Source organism: Limulus polyphemus, unplaced genomic scaffold (genome assembly GCF_000517525.1).
Source record: "Limulus polyphemus unplaced genomic scaffold, Limulus_polyphemus-2.1.2 Scaffold6289, whole genome shotgun sequence".
In the NCBI taxonomy this organism is placed as follows: domain Eukaryota; kingdom Metazoa; phylum Arthropoda; class Merostomata; order Xiphosura; family Limulidae; genus Limulus; species Limulus polyphemus.
This window is the reverse complement of record NW_013671899.1, coordinates 41500-52696: the sequence shown is the minus strand read 5'-3', so window position 1 is coordinate 52696 and position 11197 is coordinate 41500. Positions and strand designations below refer to the sequence as shown.

Below are 11197 nucleotides of genomic sequence, written 5' to 3'. Positions count from 1 at the left end.
TTTCAGTGACATGGGGAAATACGACTGTATTATGTTGTGGCTTCTGAATACTGTTCTGACTTTATATTGTTTAGTTATCCTCTCTGTTTTCAGTGACATGGGGAAATACGACTGTATTATGTTGTGGCTTCTGAATACTGTTCTGACTTTATATTGTTTAGTTATCCTCTGTTTTCAGTGACATGGGGAAATACGACTGTATTATGTTGTGGCTTCTGAATACTGTTCTGACTTTATATTGTTTAGTTATCCTCTGTTTTCAGTGACATGGGGAAATACGACTGTATTATGTTGTGGCTTCTGAATTCTGTTCTTCACTTTGTATAGTTTAGGTATCCTCTGTTTTCAATGACACCGGGAACAGGTAATTATTGGGGGGGGTTAGCCTTGATTGTAAATTTTAGGTAACTAGATATGTGGGGTGGTTTTATTGTTTACTGTTAGTTGTTTGTTTTTGTTCCAGGTCCTTTCTGCTATAAATAAAAATTAGTTAATAATTAGTCATCAGATTTGGATGATAATACAGGCTATTGTCAATGATAGCAATTAATATTTGATCACCATAACTTTACTGTACGTACTTAATTCTGAATATTGTTTTATTAGGGTAGATATGCACTAGAAGCTACATCTTTTGATGCTAGAAATATTGTTATTATTATTTATGTGATAACGTATTGGTTTGATTGTTTGTTTAGCTTCTGTTCCAAATTAGCTAGATAGTTATGAAACTTACTTTCTACAGTCAGTATCGGGACGTTTGCCATCACATCAATCTCCACTACCTACAAGTAATCTCACACCAAATCCTAATTGTCGTCTGTCTCAGCCATCTCCATGCCAGCCCAGAAATTACAATGGAACAACAATTAATGGGGTTGCCTCACCCCATTCCCCAACCCCTTCCCCAGCTGGAAGTGTGGCATCCGTGGGATCTCAGAGCAGTGGCTATATTAGCTGCGAATTGAATGGAGCAGCAGTTCTTGGATCGCAGAATCGGTCAGGAAACGGAACTTGTAATACTACTACCCCTCAAACAGCATCAAGCTCAAGTCATTCTGGTTCTTTACGACCATCTGGTGGTTCTGGACCTTCTAGTAGTCAACAGTCATCCACTGCAATCCCTCAGCATGTGTGTAGTTTACTCCAAAAACAGAACACACATCTAACTAACCTCCACATGTGTCATGAACTGTGGGATCAAGCACAGTATCTTATAGTCCATAGTAATTCAAAAGGTAAGAAGTTTAGGTGTAAAAAGAAAGTTGAAACTTGAGTTTTTGTTAATTTCCATATAATACAGTTAACTGCTTGGCTACAGTACTCTGACTGACACTCCGAAAATATTTCAGGGAGTTTGCTGTAGCTGTATTGTAAGCATACTTCAGAATTTGTATTTTGAAATTTTACAGTGATGAGTGCTACTAGGATAACCAGAACAATAACGGTAAACATATATTACTACTGTACTTCATCAAGTTTTACGACAGATTTACACGAATTTTTAATGGAAAGATCAGTTACGTTTTACTTACTCAAAATGAAGTGTCAATACTTAAGTTTCATATGAAACTAAATATAACCCAAGTTCTGGATATTCAACTAATTCATAAATAATCTTTCTTAAAGTGTGATTAACCCTCAGTACTATCTTTGTTAATCTTATTACAAAGGCCCAGATGACTCAGTGTTTCCAGAGATATTACACTGAAATATGTAATGGTAGATATTCTTGATAAGCCAAGATGGTTGATGTTTGCAATAATGGCCAGAATAGAAAAGGGTAACATAAAATAACTCCACCGATTAATACTGACAGTAGAGACTAGTTAGAGGTATAATCCAATCACAGCTCTCTTTTAGTTGGTTTTTGCAAAATATTATTAACATAATAATAATTCGTCGGTTTGGGAAAAAGAAAATTAGACATATCAAAATTTAATCATTAATCTCCTGGTCCAATTCTGATGGCCATTATTATGCATTGTTGCTTGACTCTGCAATTTGCATTACAGCACTATTGTCTGACATTGTAAATTTCATTGTAACGAGTTTCTGCATATGACTGAGAGTTCTGTTTATGTGGGTTATCTATTCAGGTACACTGATGCGGGAGAGAAAAATTAAAAGTTCCCTTAAAAAGATGCATATTCGGGATAGTTAAGCAAATAATAAACTAAACCCAGACAGTGAAAGAAAAACACAAAACTCTATTCATAACACAGTTTTTATGTTACCAAATTGGCCTGCTTCTAGTGTTTATGATTATTGTTTGGTTGCTGGATTTGAAGACAAGCAAGAGAAAAAAAAAGATAGCTGAAATGGGGAGAGAACTATGAAAATACCCCACTTTTTTTACTGTGGATAAAGACTTAGTAAGGTATAAAACGGGTTGCGTACTTTAACCGGTGGTTTAAAAACAATTCTAAGCCAGTTGTATATGTGTCTATTATCTATTTGATTATTCTATCAAGTCTGAACAGAGGTTTTATTTATGTAAAAGGATAAGCACGTTTATGATCTTGAGACATCCAGTCAACACAGATTGGATTAACTATAGGGCCTTGCGAATCATGAAATTTTTTTGGAATTGAATCTCAAATCAAATCATCTCAAAATATTCTAATTAAATCTCGAATTGAATTGACTGTGCATATGTATAGATTATAGGGTATTAACAACCTGATTGTAAGATGGAAAAGTATCATCGATAAAAATGGAGACTATTTCATTTAATAAATGTTTTGTTTTGATATATAAGTTGTTCGAGTTTTTTCATCCAAAAAAGCGACATTCATTTCTTGAGGACCTAATACTTCAGCCAAAAGTCTGTCTTGCACTGTTTAATGATTAAGAATTATTTTTGAACCCAATGTGTAACTGTTAAACAAATTGCCCTTGGTGTCATGGCTCATATCTGTACATCACTCCTCTGTATTAGCTTATGAAAAGCATTCTTATAAAGTGTAATTAACTCTCCATAATGTGTCCATGGGTGTTTTAATAATATATTGTGATGTAATGTTAATGTTTTATAGAACCAAATGGATTAATTTTACTTTTTTGGTAAACCTTCAGTCTGATAGTGTAGTATGTCCTCGTATTAATTTTGTTTCAACTAGTTTATCATTTTTAACTTGTTACTTGTATTTGGTATTATCTGGTGTATATTAATCCACTTCAATGATTTTTGAAGTTTTAATATTCAACTGTGGTCACTTAACCAAGCTATTCAAGTGCTGTTTGATAAAAACATCTTTGTTTAGTTGCTAAAGTATGATTAGGATTGCTTGGAAAGTTGACTTTACTGATATATAAATATATTTTTGATACATGTATGAAGTATAAATAAAGGTTTAATAATTATTTAATTCATTTAGAATGGACTAAACATTTTTCTTTGTAGCTCGTACTTATGTATATTCATTTTTAATATGTTTTTGTTTATACAAGGAGTAAACAATGGAATCACTCTGAAATTGTTCGTTTTATGATACTGCACAAAACTCGCAAGCCATAGATATGTTTATCATTACTGCTTTTAAAAGTGAACATGTATATTTATAAATTTGGGTAATACAAGTACATTTTTTTCCTTATTGCATTTCTCTCTTCTGTTCCTAAATTATTTTTCTTCTTTACATGTAACATACAACATGTTATTGTAAATTTTAAGTATTTAGAAACAATGTACATATGTTTTTCATACAGATAACCTTAACTTGAATGAACTGTATTAAAGTTTTTCCTTTATGTTTTATATATATATTTACAGACTTCTTCTCTGAGCTGGATGCAAGTTGTGGCCGATTAACGCTGGACAGCTCTTTTATGGAGTTAGTCCAGTATGTTCGAGCTGGACTGTCCAAACTTAAGGAAACATCTTGACTGAAGTTCTCAGCCTAGCTTTTCTAATGAATCATGTCAAATGTGAGAAGCTTGAGAAAGAGATACAAGTACGGCTATGTCAGGTCCACAAATAGTGGAATGTTTATCAGTTTTGTACATATTTTTGTATGTAATATTATCATTACGATACACATGTATCTAGGTGTTTTTCTCACTGTATTTTTTGTGATGGACCCCTGAATGTTAGCAACTCTTAAAAAAAATATTAAAATATCATCATCTAGATATAAAATGTTTGATAGCCAAGATGTTTCATTCAATCATGTAAGTATATCCACAAACTTTGTGTTATTTGTGCAAAAATATATGATATTGTTAATAGAGTGCCTATGGTTAATTATGGGACAGTTTAACACAAACCTTGTCTGTTCTTGACCTGTCTTTTTTCCAGGCCTGCTTATGTTTGTATTTGTACAATTTTGTTTTTACTCTATTCGATTCTAATTTCATTTTTGACCATTTGACAATGGGACTGAATTATATATATTTTGGGATGAGAGCAAAGTAGTTATGAGTTTGAAAGTGTAATTGAATTTTAAGAGGTTTGTTAAAGTTTTTGTTAGGATATTTGATAATATTCAAACTGTTGAAAAAATAGTGTAACTACATTGGAGCAAATAGAATGTATTGGAAATTGTAGAGTTTTGTGATAAAGTGGCACTGATCACTTTTAACAGGGTCACATGTAAGATTTCTAACTAGTTAAGATGATTACAGTTTAGAATTGGGAAGACTACGTTTCACCTTCTAGTAAACAAAATCATTGACACACACATTGAAGAATGTTTCAGGTAAACAGTTGTGTTAGTTATTAATAATTACGTAAAAATCTGATTTGTAAGTGACATAAATAAAATACATAATAATTACAATTTACTTGCTCGATCTGATTCACATCCTAACATGAAAATTGATCCCATATTTGGCACCTAGACCAACTGCTATGTCTGTTGTCTCCCAGTTTACCTGACGAGTCTTGGTATCGAGTGAAAGGCCTCACTGGCACTGGATACTTAGTGTGGTTGATATATCATAAGATATACTCTTCAACTTTCACACATTCATAAAATATGTATAACGCATATGTTATTTTAAATTAAGAATAGGAAACATGAGCTTTAAGGTTGTTAAAGTATGAAGTGAAAAAAAGTTATCCTCTTATTTTGTTCTGAATCTATATCTTGATTATTTTGAATCTTTTAACCGTGGATTGCCCGCTAAGTTTAATTCTAATGTAATCTGTAGAAGATTATACTTTAACTACAGTTTTGAAGTATCACACAGCATGAATGTAACAGAAAAACGAGGTTAATAGTTCTTGGTTAAATTGTGTTTGTGGCAAATGAGTTTACAAATATTATAACCAAATGAGATGCTACTTCATATCTTATGCCTTAAGATAAAGCCTTTGACTATTTGACTCCAAAATACTTTTTATCTTACATGTATCAAACACCTGTCAGGTGTTGCTATGTTCTCCTTAACCATTTCCATGCAGAGAAACATGGATGTGTGTATCACTTATAACCTTCCCCAGTCTCGGAATAATGGTGTAAGATTTGAAGAGCATAAAAGTTTGATCTCTGGTAGTGACAGGAGGTGGGAGATTTTAAGAACTTTGAACAAACTGTAAACTACAACAGAATAGCATTTTTTATTCATAATGCTAAGAAATCAGTTAGGATCAGAAAATAGATAAATCAGAAAATGTGAAAAAGATTTCTGGTAATTTTTTCTGAGTAATAATGTTCCTTATGATTGATAATTTTAATATAAATCATATCTGAAAACGGGTATCAACATAAAAAATTGAGACTTTTACTAGATTGTGGTAACTGTTACCAGTACAAAACAAATTACGGATGTTTTTTTTTCTCAGAACTATTATTTTCTACTTACTGACTACTTTTCATCAGTTCTTGTACTTGTGTTTTCAGACTCGGTAAAGCAAACTAACAGTTAACTGTTTTGCAACAAAAGTTTTTAATGTAACTGTCTAAAACTAATATTGAAATAATTGTGCTTAACTAGTCATGTTTTATGTTTATAAATTTAGTTTTTAAAACAAAATTTAGCAGTATTTGCTATCCATATAGGTGGTGAAAAATACCAGATTAAAAGCTTGGTAAAAAAAACAACAAATATATTTGAAGCAAGGGACAGTTGGTTTTCATACTTATGTTGAAAGTTAAAGCATTTTTAGATGTGTAAATTAAGTCAAAAATTAATTTTTTGTCGGTTATCTTGATTGCGACAACAAAAAAATCCAACGACTATTTGCTTTGCGTTATACTGTCAATAACTATATTTTAGTTGTAAGACTTTCATGTAAATAAATATAGGATATTCTAATGTAAAATCATGGTGTAGTATGGGTTGCCATGCACAATAAAACACTACATTCACATAAATTATGTATAAATGTATATTTATGTAAAATTATGAATTGTAAATATGCAGCTCTGAATGTTTTCATGCATCACAAGGTTTTTATTGTCTGTAGAAACACAATGCTATTTGAACACTTGCCATGAACGATTTTTCTGTTGAGTACAACGAAATTTAGAAGGTATAAATTGAAAGTATCTTTCAACCAATGAAGAGTATTGGCAGATTTTGATTTTTTTGGTTAGCTACATGCCTTTTTATTGTACAGAGAAGGAAACAATGAAAGTAGACAATACATGCAGACGTTACGTAATAATATTTTTTTTATTGTATAAACATTTTTCTCTCTCTCTTATGCACCATTGTAACTATTTATTTTTTTATATATTTAACAAGTTTTTGGATATAGATACTTCAAGTCATAAAATAGTAATCAGTTCAGTAAAGATACAACTTGTGGAAGCACACCTGAAGTACTTTGGATATGTAGTTAGTGATGCTAGTAAATCTATTTAATCACACCAGAGGGTTTAATCAAAAAAAAAAACTTCTGAAACCAGACTTTCAGTACTTTATTTTTTTTTATCATACTGTTTTATGGATCGTAGAAAATGTATTCTTGGTATCAAGTCCCCTTTAGCAAAATCCATGAATGGTTATTTCGTTGAATTAGGTTATCTTATTTACCAAAGGAAATAAATTAATGCATGTAAGTTTTGTGAATATATGTGTGTTTGTTCAAAGTAACTTTATGTAAGTAGCACAAGTAATGGTCTTGGAACTAGGCTTCTGGATGACTAGGATTATGGATCTGTTTTACAATTAAGCCTGTATTTGCCAACAAGTTTGTTTTAAATTATTCTATGAAACAATCTTGGAATTAGGCTTCTGGATCTATGTGTTATTGAAGCCTGTGTTTTCTAACTGGATTGTTTTCCATTCTAAGAAATAACCTTGGAAGTAAGCTTCTGAATCTATATGGTATATATATATGAATGTGTTATTTGACAAGTTGTTTCATCCATCCTAAGAAACAGATTAGGAATTAGGCTTCTGAATCTATATTGAATTTATGCATGTGTTTTCCATCTAGATTGTTTTTCACCATCCGAAAAACCTTGAGATCAGGATTCAGAATCTGTGTTATTCTTGCCTGTATTTTCCATCTAGATTGTTTTTCACCATCCAAAAAACCTTGGGATCGGGATTCAGAATCTGTGTGTTATTTATGCCTGTATTTTCCATCTAGATTGTTTTTCACCATCCAAAAAACCTTGGGATCGGGATTCAGAATCTGTGTGTTATTTATGCCTGTATCTTCCATCTAGATGATTATTCCAGAAGCATACTTTTAAAGTTGAGTTTGAAAGAATTGAATGTGTGTACACAAGTTTGTATTAAGCAGAGGCCCGAAGCTATTACACTTCTAAGCTCTTGTTATGGTATAACCACATAAGACCATAAAGAAATTTATAGCTTATGTTTTATTGATCAGTAGATTTTGTATACTGGCAAACAATACTGCACAACCCATTACATTCTTAGTAATGATTATGATTATGTGTGAAGAGATGGTTAATAGACATTAGTGGATTAAATCTGTAAGAATTAAAAACTTTCATAACACCTAGTGTGAAATTACAAAAATTTCTTGTTTGGTGAGGTTGGAACTTTAGTTTTTTCTCTTTATTGAGAATATGTGAAACTTCATAAAATGTATATTCTATAGAGTAATGGTTGATGATTTGAAAGGCAATCATGTCATTATAAAAATTTTCTCTTCTGTATTTTTTAAATGCCACATAAGGAAGTTAAAGAATATTATAGTTGAACGTATTAGAAATGACAATTTGTATGAGTGTGTAATAATTTGTAATTAACTCTTTTATTTTTTTTTCTTGTTGTTGTTGTTGTTGGTGTATAGTCTGGTTGCTGTTAAAATTCAAAATTCATAACTTAAGTTTTAATATTGGAAATCTCAGTTATTTTGTTGTTATCATCATTGCTGTTATGCAAACTAGAAAAAATGTGTCATGAAATAATTATAGGCCTATAGACACAGGTAGAAATAAATGGGAATTTTGTTATAACAATGTAATTGTTATACCCAAGGATAGTGAGTAAATTTTGTTTGATTTAATCAGACTGTGAGAAAATTTCCTCGGGGGACAGTTTAGCAAAGACTTTTAAAATGGAAGGAAAACAGATCCTAATGTAAATGAATTACTTTGGTTCATCATTCTGTAAGTAATAAGCATTAATCCCAAAATAAATATCACCCATTCACTTATTAAACATGATTTATTTGTATGTTTCAAACAAATAATATACTTATGATTGAAACAGTTAGCTCAAGTAAGTTTTCAAAGATAAGACTCTTGTTTTTATTTTTTCTCTGGTAATGAGGTATTGAAGTCTTTCAGTTGCAAGGTTTTGAAGGATACTTGTAATTTTAGTGATTCCAATTTTTCGTTGTTTCAACATCTTACCTTATGCAGTCTTCATGCAGAGTAAAGAGTATAGCATGAAAATAATACACAGATTGTTTTAAAATGTTAAAAACAGTATATATATATATACACACACACACACACACACACACACATATATGAGAAGTTGATATTGTGTCTGTGAGAAGCTACAATCCATGAAATTCATTTGAAATAGTTCCTTATTCCTTTGTTTTCAATGTATCAAATTTACTCACTGAAAAAACACAAAATTACCCTTCACCAACTACTACAGATTCTGGTAACTTATACTGCCGGTAGGATCATACTAGAGTTTCAATATAATAAAGGTGCTCAGTTAATATGAACATAACACATCCTTGCGTTTAGCATAAACTAAGGGTATTTAAATTACATAAGAAAACTAAAAAAAAAATGGTTATGCAAATAGATGCAATATCTTTAAAAAGTTTACAGGAAATTTTATAAAAGTAGGTGTGTGTGTGTGTATGTATATATATTGAATGATTTTTTTCCCATGCACAAAACATGCCTATTTTAAGTTTGGATTTATTGTTAACCGACAACTATACATTTGAATACTGTAGAATCAGCCTCACTTACTGTTTTTTCAGTTCTCTCTAATATGTACGTTTTAATTTTTGTATTCATGTGTTTCTTATTTAAAATTTTAAGTTTTGTTGTGTGGGATTGTTTTGTGTTAGTTCAAAAGTAAACTCATGATTATAAAGAACTTAATCTAGCACTGGTGTCTTATTTGTCTTTATATTTTTTAAATCCAACTGGAATACCAGGGTCATGCCAATTATACCACCTTGATTTAAAGATATTTTTAAAAAGTTATAATCTGCCAAAAAAACAACAACGTTACCATTACAGACTTAATGGATAAAATGAATTTTACCCGTGTTAGTATGTTGAAAGGTGTTTGAAGAGAAGTGAGTAATTCACACCTAATTAGCTCATTAACTGTCGAGCAAATATTCATACCCAACTAGACCATTAACGAGCCAGTAAATATTCACACCTAATTAGTTCATTAACTATCGAGCAAATATTCATACACAACTAGACCATTAACGAGCCAGTAAATATTCACACCTAATTAGTTCATTAACTGTCGAGCAAATATTCATACCCAACTAGACCATTAACGAGCCAGTAAATATTCACACCTAATTAGTTCATTAACTATCGAGCAAATATTCATACACAACTAGACCATTAACGAGCCAGTAAATATTCACACCTAATTAGTTCATTAACTATCGAGCAAATATTCATACACAACTAGACCATTAACGAGCCAGTAAATATTCACACCTAATTAGTTCATTAACTATCGAGCAAATATTCATACACAACTAGACCATTAACGAGCCAGTAAATATTCACACCTAATTAGCTCATTAACCGGTGGGACAGCGGTAAGTCTATGGACTTACAACGCCAAAATCCGCGATTTGATTCCCTGCGGTAGAACAGCAGATAGCTCAATTTGGCTTTGCTCTAAAACAAACAAACTAGCGAGTAAATATCCGCACCCAACTTATTGATTAACTAGTGACTAAAGATTCACACCTAACTAGTTGATTAACCAGTGAATAAATATTAACACCCAACTAGTTGATTAGTTAGCTAGAAAGTAAATATTCACACTCGACTAGTTGATTAGTTACTAAATATTAACATCCGGTTAGTTGATCAGCTAGCAAGTATTCACATCCAACTAGTTGATAAGCTAACATGAAAATATTCACACCCAAATAGTTCATCAATGATCAAGTTAATTCACACCCAACTAGTCCATTAACAAGGAACTAAATACTTGCACCCAACTAGTTGATTAGCTGGGAAGTAATATTCACACCTATTTGATTAACTAGCGAGAAATATTTACACCCAACTAGTTCATTAACTAGCAAATATGATTTGTGAATTGTTCAGACTAAATGAGAGGTGTATATAACCAAATTTCTCTGTTGTAAACTTTGTTTTAGCAATCAAGTACAGATACACGTATATGTAATAAAATTAAATAACCCAACAAAATTCATGACATCAAACGGGGTGATTGATGTTGGAAGTGAGACGGGAAGCTCAAATATTCATACTTTGTTTATGGGAGAAATTATAGCTATCTGACTGGTAAGGAGCGGGCCAAAAGAATAGTATCAAAACCGCTGATTTTTGTTGAGTGTTTTAGAAAGAATTAACTACTGATCAAAATTCAAAGTAAAACACGAAGTAGGATTGGACAGAACGATGGTTACACCCCTTTGAGGTTGTACCGTGTCAAAAACCACCAAATGTGGTAATGTTATCTTGCCCATTCCTACCTTGTTTCCTCACCTTTTGGTTCTCCCATTCCTACTTCCTAATTTTTTTAAATTGTTTACACTTTTCTCATAGCCTTTTTTTTTTTTTTT

The 11197-nt window shown here is 31.5% G+C and overlaps 1 protein-coding gene across 1 annotated transcript; it reads left to right on the top strand.

Moving 5' to 3' along the window:
• Positions 1–715: 715 nt before the first annotated feature.
• On the top strand, positions 716–9173 carry LOC111089449 (AF4/FMR2 family member 4-like; the record flags this gene model as incomplete). Its single annotated transcript, XM_022401979.1, has 2 exons — positions 716–1238; positions 3776–9173. Coding segments are annotated over 2 exons (636 nt in total), but the record flags the coding sequence as incomplete, so codon positions are not given.
• Positions 9174–11197: the final 2024 nt, after the last annotated feature.